Raw genomic sequence first — 18581 nt, 5'->3', positions numbered from 1 at the left:
CTTAGAACCAACATCATGGCCCTACTCAACATGACCCTCACCTTCACCTTGGGCCTCACAAAGAACAAGAAGGCTATGGGCCTTCTTATAACATACTTGACCTACTCCACAAGCTTCTTGAGAAATTAAAAATCATGACCTTTCCAATGGGCTACTTGATGGTTGAGTTACTTCACATGAGAAGCCTTTTAAGATTTGGGCCTCTTTCAAGCCCTCAAAGCACACTTCTTCTTGCCCTTCAACTACCCCACTTAGGTCTCCCTTAAAACTGGCCACTCCCAAACAACTCTCACTGTAGACAACTTGCCTCCCATCATCATCACCCTTTACAACTTTCTCTAGCCCACTACCTACCATAGCCTTTTCAACCTCATCAACCACTTCTAGAGCTTTTCCCTTTCTCCACCCACCACATAACAACAAAGCATCTGTCTCTATTTGCACTTATGGAACCCTTAATTTCTTATCAATGCATGACACTCCTCCGGACCAAAACACCCACTGCTCAGAACCACTTGAGAAAACAACAGTAGGAATTCCCACCACAACTAAATGGCATAACAAGACATGCTCTCCACCACCTGCAACGAATCAAGCGACCTTCTCTTGTTTGATCTCATCAAAACTCTTTTGATGAGTAGTGTCTTCATTTGCTGCAAAAAGGCCACCACAACTATCCCTAGGTTTTTTGAACCTCCTAACACCACAAATACAAATGAAGGCTCACCACTCTTAGCCATACTTCCTTGGTGCGCGTTCCTTTCTAAAAACACTCTACCTCTAGGATCCACCTAGCCAAATGTGACACCTTATCCTTATACTTTCTTAAACCTCTTAAAAGCACCATCTCGACTTCAAAACTATCCTTAAAATCAAATAAGAGGAGAACACTCCCTAGCAAGGAAGTTCTTGCTCTCCCTTTCAGAGTCCAACTATGACCCATCCATTTCCTCAATGTAAGCAAATGTAGAGTGGGGTTTGAATAATCTGCCCATCTCCCAACTACACAGTGTCTCAAATGCTCCTCCTTGAGATGAACCTCCTTATTTCCAAGAACTTATTGAATCCATCGTTTGGGCTCATAATAAATTAAAAGTTGCTCCTGCTACCCAGCCTAGAGCCTTGAGCATTGTACAAGGACGTGCTGTAGGAGTAACCCATTACCTTCTGGGTGGAATTGCCACAACATGGGCGTTCTTCTTAACAAGAATTATTGTAGTTGGATAATGGCTAGAAGGTATGAAAGGCATTATGGCATTAAGATTTCCAAGGCTTAGCTTAGGACCCCACTACTCGTCGTATTTGATTAGATAGCTTAACTCACCACACCATGCTCTTTCTTAAACAAGTGTGCAAAAGAACCTTTTCCTTAGATCTTTGAGCTACTACCTCTCTCTATAGGCCTTACGATAGTTGTGGAAAGAAGCTTCCTTTCCTTTAAGGAGGAAACTCTACTCAAGCTGTGGTTATGTGCCAATTTCAGGTGAGGTAATGGATCCTCTTTCAGAGCTTGTTACTCGTAAGTAGACAATGAAGCTTCTTAGCTAGGATAAACACCGCCCCAAGGATACCCTTTCCTTCAGGGAAATTCAGGGTGAACCTCTTGTCCTCTATAGAGCTAACCAAGCAGAAAATGAACCTCCTTACCCCCATCTGAACAAAGTTTGAGCTTGAAATCCCTCCCATCTTCAACCCAATCTTTGCTTCTCACCTTTCCATCCTCATGCCGACAACAAGCTTCCACTCCTTCCAACAATTGACACAAACTTTGGTCCCTAAACCTAATCCACAAGGACACATCTTTGCATCTTTCTAAAATTTCCCTTTCAATTTCATTCTAGCCACCTCTACTAAGATTTCAAACGACTTGGAGTTCACTACAAACCAAATCGTACCTCTTCTCATCTCTCATGTTGAGAGGACTTCCCTTTTACTAATAGAGTTGATGGAGACCAAGTGTTCTGTGTTGAGGGTTTTCATGACACTACATGGAAGTGGAGTCCTTTCTAAGACATTAATATGGGTGGGTTGACCCTGTAAAATGGAATTTTTAGCTCTGTTTGAGAAGTGTTTTTGAAAATAGTTTTGAAAAACAGTTTTTGAGAACAAGTTTAAAAAATTGTTCTATAATGTTTTGTAAAACAAAAGTTTGTTTGGGAACTTGAAATGTTTTTAATCTATTTCTATGTTTTTAAATATGTTTTAAAACTAACTTTCAAATGTAGTGTTTTATTTTTAATAAACTAACTTTCAAATGTAGTGTTTTATTTTTAATCATTCTTCATATTTATATGATTATTTTTTAGAACAACCCTAAAAAAAAAGTAAAAATAACTTAAATAGCTAAAAGATGTTCTCTGATAACACCCTGTTTTCTATTTTTAAGAATAGAAAATTGTTTTCTGTTTTGCCAAACGTGTTTTCCTTTTCTTTTTTTTTTTGTTTTTTTTGTTTTTTTTGGGAAAACAGAAAGCTCTTTTCAAAACAGTTACCAAATAGGGCCTTTATCTCGTGTTATGATGTCATACTTGTTTTCAAACTTGTAATTCTAGATTTGACTTGAATTTCCTACATATTCACGTCCTTCTATTTAAATGTGCAATAGATTTTTCTCCATCTTGCTTATAAAATAGCTCAATTATGAAGAGTGGTTGCATCAGTTTTGAAACAATTGAAAGTATTGGTGAGATTTTTGTTGCTAACAGTTTACCTAGCACATGTACAAGTATGCATTTACCTTGCCAATTGATTTATTTATGTAGTACAAGCCATAACTCTTCCATTATGTAATACAGGCCATAACTCTTCCAAGTGTTCTCAGTCACATACATGAAAACTCTAGTTCTAAAAGGATGGAAGAAAAGAAATGCTTGTAGTGCTGAAGGAAGGAAACCTTTTGAAAAGTGTTCGTTAGGGAACTAACTGAGCTTAAGTAACTTCTTCTCCTTTTTTTTTTTGTGTTTTATTCATCGATAGACAAGATGAAACAATATATAAATTGAAAGGCACCTAACAAAAAGCAACCTGCTGCATGGGAAGTATACAAGGCACACCAAGACCAACTAATAAAACGGTTTTTACAATAGCTAGACTAGTCAATGTCTAAACTATCTACAAAATTGTGAAGAGAAAAATTATCTATTCCTATCTTGAGGCTGCATCATGAAAACAAAGTTGTGAGAAATTTTTGCCACCACTTCTAATCGTCCCAAGTGTCAAAAGTTCTTTTTCTATCTTTTCATATGGTCCAAATTCACCTGATCGGAGCCATTGCCCAAACGGCCTTGTTGCCTATAAAGTTGTCATGCTAGCTAAGTTAATATCCCTTTGAGTTGCTCAGGGATACACCCAACTCAGCTTAATAGGGAAAACACCAACTCTTTAAAAGGCTTGCAATAATTAAAAGAATGTGTTTAGCTGACTCCTTCATAAGCTTGCAGAGATATCACTAGTTAATCATTGTCCAAGCTCATCTTGTTGCTTGCTTATAATTTTTTTCCCTCACCACCTCCTATTTAAAAGATCTACCTTGGAAGTAGCTTTGGGACTCCAAATCTCTTTGTAGGGAAAAAGAAAAGCAATTGCAAAAACAAGGTTTTCACTGAGAAAATACCATTCTGAGAAGCCATCTAAACTAACTAATTCCTAGAGTGGCTTGTTATAAACGTCAACTGCAACAGATGGAGAAAGGGTGCCATGAACTCCACTTCCACTAAATGTTCCCTTTCTAAATCTAAGGTTCCTATCACCCCCAGCCCACACCCCAGCCCCAACACTCCACCACCCTCTTGGTTTCCAATAGCAGCCCATGTGTATTTTAAAGTGGGAAGCTTGGTAATAGTAACAACCGTATAGGGGTGTTATCCACACACTGCATGATTATCAAAATTGAAGTTGAAGTACCACTACTTGAGTAGAACCCTCTGCTTTTTTGGCATGTCAGGCTGACTATTAACTTCACAATGATTCAGTTATTAATAGAATTTAATCTTTCCTTTTATATTTAGATGACATGCCAAGATGCCATTCACATTTTTTCTACAGTTTTGTTTCATGAATATCGAATAGAATGCTTCTGAATTATCCTATATCATGAATTGACAGAACTTTGTGAGTAGTGATTTTGGTGCTTGTCTGCTTGACCATATTTTGTTGTGTTAGGAAGTCTGGGTTTTGCTGTTATTGGTTTGTGGTTATCTCAATAAAGATTCATGTGGATACCTGAGTTTTTGTCTCGAAGTTCTGTATGACTGTTTAGTTAATTCTCTGTGGTCTGTTAAGCCTGTAAGATGACACCACTTACGAATGAATCAAGAAAAAAAAAAAGAAGTGATTTGAATTTTCCTAGTTAGCTTGTTACTTGTCCTGCTCATGTTGTTATATAGTTTTGAGAAGAACATGTCAAAAGTTCAATGTTCCATGGAACCTGAGGAACTCCTGAGGAATTTTGTCAGCTTCTGTATTGGTTTATCTGTTTGGAATTTGTGATTTATGCTAGAATCAAGACATCTTTAGAACATGTTTGCTCCTATGAATAAATTCAAGCAATGGATGGTTGACTCATTTGCACTCTTTGTTGCTGCAGATTACATGTTCCACTCTAGTCCAGTTGCTTGATTCTGTTTTTGAACAGGAGGGTTTCCTGATTGGTTCAGTATGTGGAAAGAAAAAAAGGAAAGCAATAAAGCTTCATAAATCTGACCTACACAATGATGTTATTTGCAAAGATGAAAATGCACTCTCTTTTCTTACCTCTCTCCTTGATATTTTGCTACTCAAAAAAGACATAGAGAACAGGTATTCAGGAGTTTAGTCTGATTTTATTTTTATTTTTTAATTTTGGACTATCTGGATTGCTAGTTCATTAAAGTTGTTGAACTATCAATTTTCTTAGAAGTTTAAGCTATTAGGATTTGGGCCTGATAATTAGGCAAATAAATAGATATGGGGAGGACTTGAATCCAAGATGTCTGGTTAACCAAAAGTCTGATGTCATGTTGTGTTATCAACTTTTCTAAAAGCTTTAAGCTGTTAGAATTTGGGTTTCTAATGTATATCATGTTCTGACAAAAAGTAAAAGTCGATGTCATTGTTTCTAACTTCCACTATGTCAAATTTTATATCTTTATATTATCTTACAGACATATTGTATCCTATCTTTTGCATATAGGACTTTTCTTATAGGGCCTTTTTTTAAGCTTCTTCGCAAGATCTTCATGGATGAGTGGGTCCAAGATGATGTTCACCTGTATGAGAAGCGGATTCAAGCTTCATCTGGCACTTCTGAAACTATATCAAGCACATTATGTTACATTCAGCAGACATTATTATTGATACTGGAAGATATTAGTGCCTCCATCTTAACTGATATGTCTGTAAAGGTATGTCTTCCATTTTTTGTGTTGGTGAAAATTCAAAGTAGAGATGCACACACAAACAGAGATGTATTTTCTTATTTATTTCTTAACTATGAGTGAGACGTCTTAATGCAGGATGACATACATGATAAATTTGACTTGATGCTATTGGTTGAATGTGCTCGTTCAACGAAAGATGGAATCACCCGCAACCATATTTTCTCATTATTATCTACCATTGCAAGGATACTACCAGAAGAAATTTTGGACCATATACTAGATATTCTTACTGTTATTGGGGAGTCAGCAGTGACCCAGGTTTGTTATGATTTATTCGTCTTACATTAATTGTATGATGGACTGAATTTTCGTTCTTTGTGTAAAAATGTAATGTTCTCCATCAAGCCAATATTTTTAGTGAATCGAATCTAACATTGGTTTAGGTGAAAGTTTAGTCAAGCCTGGTGTCTGATGAGTTTTAAACATTTAGGCTGAAATTTATGGCTTTGTTATAAAACAAATGACCAATTAGTTTTTTTGCCTGTCCATTTGTAGTTTGACAACCATTCACAACGTGTTTTTGAGGACCTTATATCTGCAGTAGTTCCATGCTGGCTATCTAAGAAAGGCAACACAAACAAATTGCTTGAGGTAATTTATGAACAAGTGCCTCTTCTACACTATTACAGTTGCTTATGTAACAGTGTTCTGATTAGACTGAGTTTGTCCTGTCAGATTTTCATAAATGTACTGCCTGAGGTTGCTTCCCATAGAAGATTGTCAATTATTGTGCATCTGCTAAGGTATTATTTTCAAAGGGTTAATTTCATTTACCTTCCTTGAGGCTTTGGCTAAATATACTTGACTCCGTTTGGTTTGAAATTTTATCAAATACCTTCCTTATTTTGAGTGAGAGGGAGGTGAGTGAAAATAATAAATGAAAAGTATAAGGGAGGTATTTGATGAAATTTCAAACCAGTGGGGGCTAGTTGTATTTAGTGGAAAACTCAGGAGAGATGAATGAAATTAGTCTTATTTTCAAATTTTATTTGTGTTACTGGTTTGTATCTTTTGCTAAAGTTGATGTATTTCCCTTGCAGGACTCTGGGGGAGCAAAGTAGCTTGGGTTCATTGCTTGTTCTCCTTTTCCATTCATTGGTTTCCAGGAAAATATCATCTTCCCTTGATGATGGTTCAGCCACCTTGAGTTGTTTTAACTCTATCACACAAGAATGGGAGTATATACTTGCAGTGCAAATATGTGAACAGTATTCATGCATGATATGGTTTCCTTCTTTGGTTATGCTGCTTCAGCGAATAGAAATGGTCAATCAGTGCCAAGAACTGTTTATGGAATTGCTATCTGCAATGGAATTCATATTGCACAAATTGCAAGATCCTGAGATTGCATTCAAGCTTGAATCTGGGGAAGATTCAGATAACATCCAGGTGCGTATCAATTAATTTTTAACTAAGTTCTTGTAGTTAATCTTCTAATGGTTTGGACCAATCTTCAAGAACCCTCAAATTGAATTGTAGAGTTCAGTTGTCCACTGCCTCATGTGAATTCATTTTGTTTATTTGTGTTGTGAAGGGCTACTTAATTAACCTGTAGATGTGTTGCCCAAGAGCTATGTCAGTGTCATTTTCATAGCAAGCTCCACTAACAGATTTGATGTTGTTGAGTTGGATGAATCGTATATTCCACTCTCAATAAGATGATAAACCTGAACCATAATTAATTGAAAACCTGAAATATTTTTGTTAACGTAATCGATACATCCAGGGAATCATAAATGTTTGATCACTGGGTTCATTGCCTGAACTCAGAACCTGTATAGGTACATCCTTCAGTTGCATATATTATGCAACTTAGAATTTCTGTAAAAAAAAGTTTAAAATCCTCCTGAAATGCGATCAATTTATGGGATTTGATGTATATTCTTGAAAGTTCAGGGCCAAAAGGTTATGTTTAGAAGACATTCTTGCTATGTTTCCTATAATAGAACTCTGCAACTTCTTTCATTAGCTTCTCTCTGCTGTTTGAAAAGATGTAGGAGATGGTGGTGAGGGGAGGGTTGTGCTGTTTTGGTGTCAAGTCAAAGTCTTTTGAGATCTGTATTGAGGAGGTCAATGGCTGTTTGAAAGGGAAAATAGTGGAGAGAAGAAGAGGAGGTTTCTCCAGCTGAATCAGATTTGGAGAGATAAGCTTGTCTCAGTTGCTTGAAAGAGTGGAGCGGTGCAGCAGGGAGGAAAAAGGCTTCGTAGGCCCTTTGGAGTGGGGGGAAGTGGGGAGAAGATTCAAGTTGCAGTTTTGTAGCAATGGAACTGGTAGTTTATTCAGTGTTCGGTGCTTTCAGCAGAGGCAAAGAGGTTTGTTTTGGTTTTCCAGAAGGAAGGGGAGTCTGGGGGGGTGGAGCACTTTTACTGTTAAGCTCCATAGTCTTGGGGTGGTCATTCCATCCCAAAGGGACAGGGGAGGGTCTAGCGGGAAGTTACAAGTGCTGGAGAAGAACAAGGCAGAGGTTTCATTGACTGAATCTTATGCAGACAAAATTTGGAGAGTTTTAGGTGAGGTGGGGGAGGCTATTTGGATCCAGTTAGAGGAAAGGGAAGTTCTCTCTAGGAGGGAGGCTTTAAATTCTAGTTTGGTGGGCAAATTGGGGATTTTTTTTTTTGATTGGAGCAAATTGGGGATTTCAGTGACCCAGTTCCTGACCTGGATGGTTTAAATAATTGGGTTGTTCAGAACTGGCAGTTGCATGGAGTGTTGATTTCCTTGTTAGGGGGTTCTCTTATTTTGTTTGATTTTCAGGTTTCCTTGGATGCTGGTGCAGTGTTGAATAGAGGGTTGAGTTGATTTGAAAATAAACGTTTGCTTCTAAACAGGTGGGTCCCTGAGGTGGGGTGTTTTCATAGCGCCTTTCATGCTAATGAAGTGTGGGTTAGATTGCTTGTTCTGCCTTTGCATCTGTGGAGCAAGGATTTATTCAAATTGGTAGGGGACAGTTGTGGAGGATTTGTTGCAGTAGATGAAGTTACTGCTAAAAATCTCAATAGCCAAGGGGCCAGAATTCTGGTAAGATCTAATGGAAGGAAAGCGCCAGGCTCGCTACAAGTGGTTGTAGGTTCTGTTTGCTTTGCTGTGCAGTTGTGGTGGGAAGTTCCACCATAGGTATCTCAGGTAGCACCCAAAGGAAACGTACAGGAGGTTAGGGTTGAGGGTGATGGCAGTGCACGAGCCATGAAACGAAGGGGACATTCATCAGGGAAAAGTCAAATAGAAGAGCATGAGGTGGTTGTCCGTGAGTGGAGGAAAAAGGTTGATGTGAGAAAGGAGGCAGTGGCTTCTGTTGGCGTGCTTTGGGGAAAATCAGAAGTTAACAGATGTTTGGTGGCTGATGGGATCTCTCTTGACAACTCTATAGCAAAAGGAGTGGGCTAGGTGGATGGTGGTGAAGCCCATAGTAGGGAGGACAAGTCTTTAAAAAGACTTGTCAAGGTAACCTAGTTGGTTAGAGTGAACACTGAGAAATGTGGTTCCAATAAGTGGTACATGGTTTTGGATTTGAATCTTGCCACTGATGATCTTGAATTTACCCGGTGCTGGTATTTGCGGAGTGGTCAACACCTCAAGGTTTGGGTCCTCATGGAGGGTCCTAAGGGTTTAGCCATGAAAGGTTCCTCCGTTATTAAAAAAAGAAAAAAAAATCTTTAAAAGGGAAATGAGCCTTTAGTGGCTCTAAAGAGGACCTTGGGCCTTTCTTTTCAGCCCAGCCCACTAACATTTATAAAAGCCCTTGTGTTGGGCTCAAGGGAGATTTAGCTAAGGTCTCACAAGAGCCTTTAAGGGCTCAGCCAGTTTCTCTTACCCTTGTGGAAAGATGTAAGGGGTCTTCAGAGCCTTGGAGCTGCTGTGCTAGTGGAGAACACATGCTGGGAGATGACGAGAGTAGTTGTTGGCAAGTAGCAGAATGTCAAGTCCCTGCCTTGCTGCGGGATGGGGTCCTTTCCGGCAACCTCTCACCTTGCGTTCACCAACGAGAACCTTTTGGCGGAAGTGTCTAGAAAGGGGGCCTTTGGTAAGTTTTCCTCTCTAGTTGGTTTGTTGGGAAGAGGGTCTTCTTCCTTGGTTTCCCCCTTGTCCAAAGATGAAGGTTTTTCTAAGGGGAGAACCAAAAGTTTGGCTCCTTGGAAGGAGCAGGAGGTGGGTTTTCCAACAGAGGGCAATGGTGATGTTAACAGCCTTTGTGTGTGATTTCTGATGAGGACTTGATAATGGAATCTCCAAAGAATCAGCCTGAGGATGCTGAGTGGGCGAACCAAGAAGTGTGTAGTGAGGAGGGGAATTCAGGTCATGGGAGTCCTATAAGGGGCTTGTGGGTAGTAGAGCACCTTTCCGATTCTTCTTTTCGGAAATTTCTCATTTTTAGTAAGTTTCTAGGTTTGCCAATGGATGGAAATGAGAAGGAAATTGCTTCCTTGTTGAGAAAGATGGAAAACAGAAAGGGTCAAAGGGTTTCAGTCGTGAAGAGGAGGCCATCCTCCACACCCCATTTTGTTAGGGAGCTGCGAAATTTGGAATGCTCAGTCAATTACTGCAACTCAAGTAAAAAAGAGAGGAGCCGGAGTAGTGGGTGGGAGATGTTGTGTAAGTGATCGTGTTCTAGGATTGTAATTCCAGAGGGTTTGGCAGTTTTCACCCAAGTTAGCTATGTCTGGGGCTTTTTGTTTAGTTAGGCTGTAGGGTGAAACTTTTAATTAGGGGGGTCTGGTTTGTTGTTTCTCTTCTTTTTTGCTTGTATTCGGCTGCTTCTTGTGTACTCTTCGTGCCTTTTCCAAGCGCTTTTAATATATTTGCGTTATTTACCTATAAAAAAAAATGTTTCCTATAATAAAAATAATTTATGTTTAGAATTTGATGATCCAAATTGGAATCAATTTGAAGACTAAATTAGTTGCAAAGTTACACAAATCAATTTCATTTTCCAAGTTACTGTCAATATCTCAAATCTGATCTTTTAAATGACGATTCTATTTTCAAAATTGAAATCTGTATGCTTATCTTTAAGACTTTAATACACAATTAGCTGACCTTGAAGAGGAATGGATTTGTTGAATGTTAGTAATGATAAACTTCCTCAAAGTAATTTTGTTTTCAAAGTTTGGTTTCAGTATCTGATTTATCAATTGGTCTATCTACCTCTGAGATAGAACTGCACTTGAATAAAATATTTAATAATTTATAGAACCCATATTTAATCCTTTTTACCACCATAGATTTCAATCTGAATGAATTCTTTTGGAGTCCAATGTCTTTATAAATAGAAATTAATCCCTGCCTGGAGCTTGCATGCATGAATAGGCACTGGCTTCTCCTGTGATGCTTTTATGGGTACTTCTTAATCTCTTTTATGTTTAGCCATAACATTTGATTTTTTTTTTTTTTTTTACTCAGAAAATCCTTATTTTTATTGTTGCTACTTCAAATAAAGTTGATCTCCACTAAATACTTGGGTTTTAAGGTTGTTCATTGAGTGGTGTTCATGTAAGACATTGGCGGATGATAGGAGTTGAACTTGCAGCAGAGGTCATCATATGGAGACATTGATCATCTTATATTACTTCCACTGAAAATGATGAGAATAAATGTGTAAACTTGTCAGTAGTATGCCTCATGGCTAAGTGGACGCTTTCCTCATCATGCACAGCAATTTGGTTCTGATATTTTTTTTAAGGGGAGAAAAAATAGGATCCAAGTGAAATATATTTAATTAAACTACAAATCTATTTTCCCCATATTTTCCAGTACTTGTTAGATCTCATTCATCATGCTTCATACTGTCTCCATTTGTAGTTCATAATTCTTTGCCAAATTGATGTTTGCCTTACAGAGAACACTTGGAGCACTTATGGAGCAGGTTGTTTCCTGCTTACAGCTGGTTGACTCAAGAAAAAATAGAAAAATTGTGCCGATTGGCATCAAGCAAGAATTAAAGGAGCATATACGTGTTGTCTTAGGGAACATTACCAAGGTCATGATTCCCTCAGCATACTTCAAAGCCATCATTAAATTGATGGGCCATGCAGATACGGATGTGAGGAAGAAGGTAAATGTAGTTTTTATCCATATGTTAATTTTGGTAATACTGGAATTTAAGCGGGCTGCTGTTTTCATAGGACTATTAAGACAACAATAATTTGATGTCCAGTATCTTTGAGTTTGTATACTACAGAGTAGAAATTAATGTTACAAGGTGTCTAACCATCCGACTTCTGTTCTTTTGGACTGTCTTAAAGGTATGGCAGATAGTCTACAAAATGACACTAACTAATTCAGTGACCTATATTGTTAAATAGATATTGGCAGCCAATGGCTGGCCCTGGTGACATGCTTAAAATGTTGTGGTGCTCCTTTGAAACACTGCTAGTATAATGATTCCTTTCACATTATTCATATAATAGATTGTTGGAGTTATCATCTCTGAACATATTAATTTATACTTTCTGCATGAGCAGGCTCTGGGGCTTCTCTGTGAAACAGTGAATGACAATGGTACAATTAAACAAAGGCATGGGAGAAAAGAATTGAATTCAAACTCAAGAAGTTCTTGGCACCATCTTGATGAGAGTGCTTTGGAGTCCTTTGAGAAGATGTGTTCGGAATTTGTTCATTTAGTTGATGATTCTGTTGATGATTCAGACACCTCTTTGAAGCTGGCAGCCATTTCAGCACTTGAAGTGTTGGCCAACAGGTTTCCTTCTAATCATTCTACCTTCAGCATGTGCCTTGCATCTATTGTAAGAAACATCAGTTCAGACAACTTGGCTGTCGCTTCTGTCTGCCTTCGGACTACTGGTGCTTTGATTAATGTACTTGGACCAAGGGCCCTTCCTGAACTTCCTCATGTCATGGAGAATGTGCTGAGGAGGTCTCATGATGTCTCCTCTTTAGATGGGAAAACCAAATTTGGTGATAATAGTTCTTCTGTTGTATCAAATTCTAAGCAATCTCTTCTGCTGTCTATTCTTATCACGTTGGAGGCTGTAGTAGACAAGCTTGGTGGTTTTTTGAACCCATATCTTGGAGATATTATAAAATTTATGGTGTTGCATCCTCAATATGCATCAGGATCCGATTCAAAGCTGAAGAGCAAAGCCGATGCAGTGCGAAGGCTTGTTACTGAGAAAATTCCTGTAAGTTTTGTTGTGAAAATGCTTGATGTTAAGACTTTGGTGTTGCTCAGGTATTATCACCTTTTTCTTTCCATCAACTGTGATTTTTTCTGTCCAGGTTCGACTTGCCCTTCCACCTTTGCTGAAGATATACTCTGAAGCTGTTAACAATGGAGATTCAAGTTTGTCTATTTCTTTTGAAATGCTTGCAAACTTGGTTGGCAGGATGGATAGGTCATCTGTTAGTAATTACCATGTAAAGGTTTTCGACCTGTGCTTATTAGCTCTTGATCTTCGTCGTCAACACCCTGTATCCATTAAGAACATTGACACTGTTGAAAAGAATGTTATCAATGCAATGATTGTTCTTACAATGAAACTTACCGAAACCATGTTCAAGCCTCTTTTTATTAAGAGTATTGAATGGGCAGAGTCAAACATGGAAGACAGTGACATGGGAAGCACAAATAGGGCTATTTCTTTCTATGGCTTGGTGAATAAACTTTCTGAGAACCACCGGTAAGTGGGTATATCTTTTCTATGCCACTGGAGCATTAAATTAGTGCATTAAAAAATTAACTATGTGTACTCTGTTTAGTTCCCATGCTATTACTGTCTGAATCTAGTTTAGTGCCTTATTGCTAGCAGATCCCTGACTTCTCATATATCTTTTCTATGCCGCTGAAGCATTGAGTCAGTGCTTTAAAAAATAACTACATGTAATCTGTTTAGTTCTCATGCTCTTACCGTCTGCACCTAGTTTAGTGCCTTGCTGCTAGCAGATGCCTGAATTCTCAACTGCCTTATGTATAGATCTCATCTATACAGCTCAGTTTTAATGCCCATGGACCTGGATTATTGTCAGTCAGGTTCTACACTTTTGGCACTTGAAAATGACTAGAGATCATTGAATAGTCTTTTACTCAGTTTTACACACACTTGGTGACATTTGAACAATTATTAAAGATGAAAGTGTTGTGTTTGTGAAGTTTTAATGTGCGTTTTCTTTTCTCACAAATCAGTTCTCTCTTCTATTCCCGTCCCTTTTCCTCATTTTTTAAAAATATATATATATTGACGCCTATTGGTGGTCTATGTTAACTGTGGTTTTAAAGGTTTCTCAGTTTATCCTACATTTCTTTAAAAAAATGTTGATCTCGTTTTGAAGGATTGGACTAAGAATCATAAGATTCTGTAATCTAAGAAACATAACCAAGAGTAATAGACAGATATATCTTAAATATTAATAGATGATAAGCTCAAGAATGTAAAAATTAACAGAATGTATCCTCCATGTGGCAACCCAAAATATGACAAGACTGTTTGTTCTGGGTTTAGATTAATTCTTTTGTTATCTCCTGTATGTGGTTGTTTTTGGTGCCGATCAGTGGGCACATATGCCTCCCCTACATGGTAGAATGAGTACAGTTTGAGTGTTGATGACTGTAACAATAAATATATGTTGTTGATGGTAATTTATCCATTTATCTCGACTATTTAGTTACATAATTGTTTTGATTTAATTCTCAATTTGTTTAATGCATATATATCTATCAGTTCTTTAGTTTTCGGTTATTTAATTGATTTCCTTAAAGTGCAGATCTTTGTTTGTTCCATACTTCAAGTACTTGCTCGAGGGTTGTATACAACATCTTACTGATAGTGAAGATGTCAAAAATGTTAATTTGATGCGAAAGAAAAAGAAGGCCAAGCTTCAGGAAGCAAGCTTTGATAGAAAAGAAGGAAGCAGTGCATTGTTACTTGAAAAATGGCATCTCAGGGCATTGGTGATATCATCCTTACATAAATGTTTTCTTTATGATACAGGGAGCATGAAGTTTCTTGACTCATCGAATTTTCAGGCTAGTCAAATCTCGTTTTTTACCCTTTTATTTTTCGCATTGACTGTTTTGCAAGCACATTGTAGCAATTCATCTGTTTTCCATATTGGAAGCTCAGTGAAGAGGAACATTTAAGTTAGCCTGAGAATTATATAGGGTATTCTAAGTGGGCATTATAGTTGTAGCAATGGCCTTGACATGGTTATATATATATATAATTTAACTGACCGTTTATGTAGTGGAACCACTGTGACTTCAAGATTTGAGTTATTTTCTTTGTGCAACTCCTGTAAACATTCCCTCGATCTACCTATTGATTGCTTTGACTTTCTAAAGATCAAAAATATGATTTTGGTTTTGATTGTGTAGCTGTAAAGCACTTTAACGTGTTTTTTTTCACTTAAACTTTTGCTCACCATGTAAATTATGAGTTATAGTTTCATCTATTTTCCATGTGTTGGATCCACTCGTGTTGATATCCACTGTAAAACTTGCACAAGTGGCTGCTAGTATCATGAAGATTGATCTTTGGTTTTTTCACCATTAATTTCTTGATTAGTATTCTTTTTCAGTTGATGTAAGTTTATTTTTGTACAGGTTCTTTTGAAGCCCATTGTTTCACAGCTCACAGTGGAACCCCAGCTTCCTTACAGGAGCATCCAGAGACGCCGCCTGTGCAAGAAGTTGATGATTTATTGGTTGCTTGCATTGGTCAGATGGCTGTCACAGCTGGCACTGACCTCCTATGGAAACCACTTAACCATGAGGTGAGCACATAATCTCTTTACATTTTTCTTTGCTGCATTCTGCTAGTTTTAATTTTTGGCACTTTGAATGATATGCTGTTCCTCTATGGCAACACTTATGGTTCTTGAATTTAATATGGTAAAAATGTGAAGCTGAAATGTCCTGATATATGAATTTACCTGTCTGATAATTAGGGATATAACTTGCTCATTCCCTTGACCTTTACAATTATGTTTTTATTTTCCTATGTAACATTGTTGTATAAATTCCACTTGGCATTTTCTATTTCTAACCTGATATTGTGCACCCATCAAGGTCCATCAGCACAAAGCGTTGCATATGTATCTTACATGATGGTCCACCAGATATGCCAATCTGAGCCTCCTGACTGCACTCCTTGATTAATTTTGGCCCAAATTTAGAAGAATATTTACAGATACTTTCACTTGTCAACAGTAAACAGTATGGTTTTGTCACTGCTTCCTGAACCCTCCATATGTTAGTTTTCCCATGCATGTTAATTCTTAGACCCAGTTGTTTTAACCTTTCATGTCTGTCATGTGTTCTATTTCTCTTTCTTTCTCACACACGCACATGCATTGTGGTTTATCTACAGTGTGTCATACTACTCTCTTGTGCATGCATTGTGGTTTGTCTATCATGTGTAATATATGATGTTACTTTGTCTTCCTCTGTCACACTCCCTTAATCTAATACACACATCTCTCTCTCTCTGCACGCGTTATGTTTTTGTGTATCTTGTATAAGATGTTATATTACTTTCTGTCTTTCTCTCATGCTTGCTCACTCTAACATAAATGCATTTCAGCTTGTGCATCCATCTCTCTCTCTCTCTCTCTCTCTCTCTCTCTCTCTTCGCCACATGCACACATTATGGTTTGTATATCATGGATAGTATGTTATACTATCTTTCTAACACTTGCTTTAACACATGCACACCCACATTATGGTTTATGTATCATGTATCTATCTATCTCTACGTCTCCCTCCCTCTCTCTCTAACACACGCATTATGGGTTGTCTATCATGTGTATTATGTTATACTCATATTACTTTCACACGCTCTAAAAACACACACATTCTGGCTTGTCTATCATGTGTTGTGCAACTCTCCTCTCACACACATTATGGTTATTTTATCTTGTGCCCTGTTGCTTTTTCACTTGGTCACTTGCTCTATGAAAAATAAATCCACTGCGCAATGTGTTTTTTTTATTATGTATTCTACTATGCTCACTCTCACAAAAGCAGACACATGCGCATGCATGCATGCAAAGAGAGACGTTATGGTTTTTGTGTAATATGTTGTACTAGTACCCTCTGTGTGGGTGTGTGTATACACATGTCACTCAACATACACATGCACCAAGATGCAAACAGAGCATGGACACACAAGTGTACAATTGATATGGACACATCTAGCTTGCTTATTATTTGATTGAGTCTACTTATTTCTAGGTTTTATATTTATTTCCATTTTGCTGAAACTTGATCCAAGAATGTAACGAAATTTTGAAAATTTTATCAACTAGTAAGAGGTGGGTTGGGTTGAGTTATATAGAACTTGGAATGATATTTTTTATGCAATTGTCAAAATTTTATTTTGAAGAGACAGTAAAAGACCTTTTATTGGGGAGAGTTCAAAGCATGTGCTCAAGTTCTAGGTGAGAACTACAAAGCGATGCTTTTGATTGGAAATGTTTTAATAAAACAAGGCTAAAAGTCTGGTACCTAATTTTTGTAAAACTAGGGATAGAAATGTGGATGTGGTGAAAATTGATGACTGATATATCCTGGAAGAGAGGTTAAGGAGGTTACCCTAGAATTTCAGCAAGATGGATGAAGTGGAAATGTTTGTGTTGTATGATCATCGGATACCAATAAATACCAATAAAAATGGAAAATCGTATTATAAGACTAGTTGTGGTTTATGGTACATAATATTGCGCAGTTAATGAACATGTTTAAAATTGAGTACAGCTGAAATAAAGATTGGGAGGGTTAAGTACTGACCCATGCAAAGTTATAAACGGGTGCATTTGTAGAAAGAGAGAGATGACACCAACTTGGGATGAGTGGAAATAGTAGTATATGATGGTTTTGCCATGGGTGATGAAGACCTGAAAATTCATTGGTATGGAGGAAATATAAGGTGCCAAGAGAAAAAAAGAATGCTATAGAGGACATGGGTGGGGGTCGAAGCAACATAGAACTTTTAAGAATCCAGCCCGGGATATAACTGTAATCAGGCAGTAGGTTATTGTTATTTTATGTTCGTGGGGGGGATCAGTGGTAAGCTTCCATTGGGGTATTAGGTGGTTGTACTGCCTAACTAATGTGTTAAGAAGGTTGAATTCTTTCGTCACAATTATAACCTGTCACTTGTTTTCTTCATGAATCTTGTTTCTATCTATTGTTTATGATTGGCTGAAGAGTCCATTTTGAGATTACTAATCAATCTCCTATTTTTTCTTTGTTCTTTTTTTGTTCTTCCAAATTTGTATTGCAGGTGTTGATGCAAACTCGCAGTGAAAAATTGAGGTCACGTATGTTGGGCCTAAGAATTGTGAAGTTCTTTGTGGAGAAGCTGAAAGAAGAATACCTGGTATTGTTGGCGGAAACCATACCCTTCCTTGGTGAACTACTGGAGGACGTGGAGCCACCGGTTAAATCTCTAGCGCAAGAAATTCTCAAGGAAATGGAGTCAATGAGCGGGGAGAGCCTTGGGCAGTACTTGTAATGTACAAATTGAGCAGAAATTCTCAAGTTTTGTAGAGGTAGGGGAAGGATGTGTCAATGGTGTACACCAAATGATGCAGCTACACCCATTTTTGTATTGTATGTTGTGGGGTGGGGGCAGGGTCCTTAAGATTTGATGCTTATTTCCACATGTTCTACTCCAGCCCCTGTGAACTGAACTAATATTATTTGATGAGAAAATAGTGAGGCAAATTGTTGAGGTTTGAAGAACTGATATTGTAAAGGGTTGAGGGTTTTTTGGGCCATCTATAATAGACTTGTCGTGTATTTCGACAGTGCTTGAATTTGACTACTCTCTTTCAACCGACCGACCAAGTGACCAACCAACAGGTCATTTTGTACTTGGTAGTACAAGTAGCAACTGAGATGGTATTGTGGAGTTGATTGTTATAATTTGAATTTAATCCACAAATGTCCAATTAAATCGAAATAGAAACGATATTCGTGTTGTGACGAACATAGGAGCAGCAATCTCTCTATCAAAGCCGGTTCAAGCCAAACCGGCCGGTCTAACCACCAACCCATGTGAACTGAACCGTTCTACGGTTTCCATAATTGTGAGTTGGTAATTTAATTTAATTTTTCTATTGTCGTAATTGGTATCGAAAACATTGATAAAAAATCTAAAGTAGGTTTGACAACTATTTTAAAAATGATTTTTTATTTTTAAAAATAAAAA

General features: G+C 37.7%; 1 protein-coding gene across 1 annotated transcript; it reads left to right on the top strand.

Moving 5' to 3' along the window:
- Nucleotides 1-4589: 4589 nt before the first annotated feature.
- Nucleotides 4590-18191, top strand: LOC117910444 (uncharacterized protein At3g06530-like). Its single transcript, XM_034824511.1, is given in 13 exon segments — nt 4590-4797; nt 5171-5381; nt 5493-5675; nt 5913-6008; nt 6093-6160; nt 6458-6806; nt 11252-11467; nt 11877-12554; nt 12652-13052; nt 14134-14395; nt 14972-15008; nt 15011-15141; nt 17652-18191. Coding segments are annotated over 12 exon segments (2817 nt in total). The 5' UTR covers nt 4590-4797; nt 5171-5216; the 3' UTR covers nt 17883-18191.
- The last annotated feature ends 390 nt before the right edge of the window (nt 18192-18581 follow it).

Source organism: Vitis riparia, unplaced genomic scaffold (assembly GCF_004353265.1).
Source record: "Vitis riparia cultivar Riparia Gloire de Montpellier isolate 1030 unplaced genomic scaffold, EGFV_Vit.rip_1.0 scaffold744_pilon_pilon, whole genome shotgun sequence".
NCBI lineage: Eukaryota > Viridiplantae > Streptophyta > Magnoliopsida > Vitales > Vitaceae > Vitis > Vitis riparia.
The sequence above is the reverse complement of the archived record's forward strand: the minus strand, read 5'-3'. Positions and strand labels throughout refer to the sequence as shown.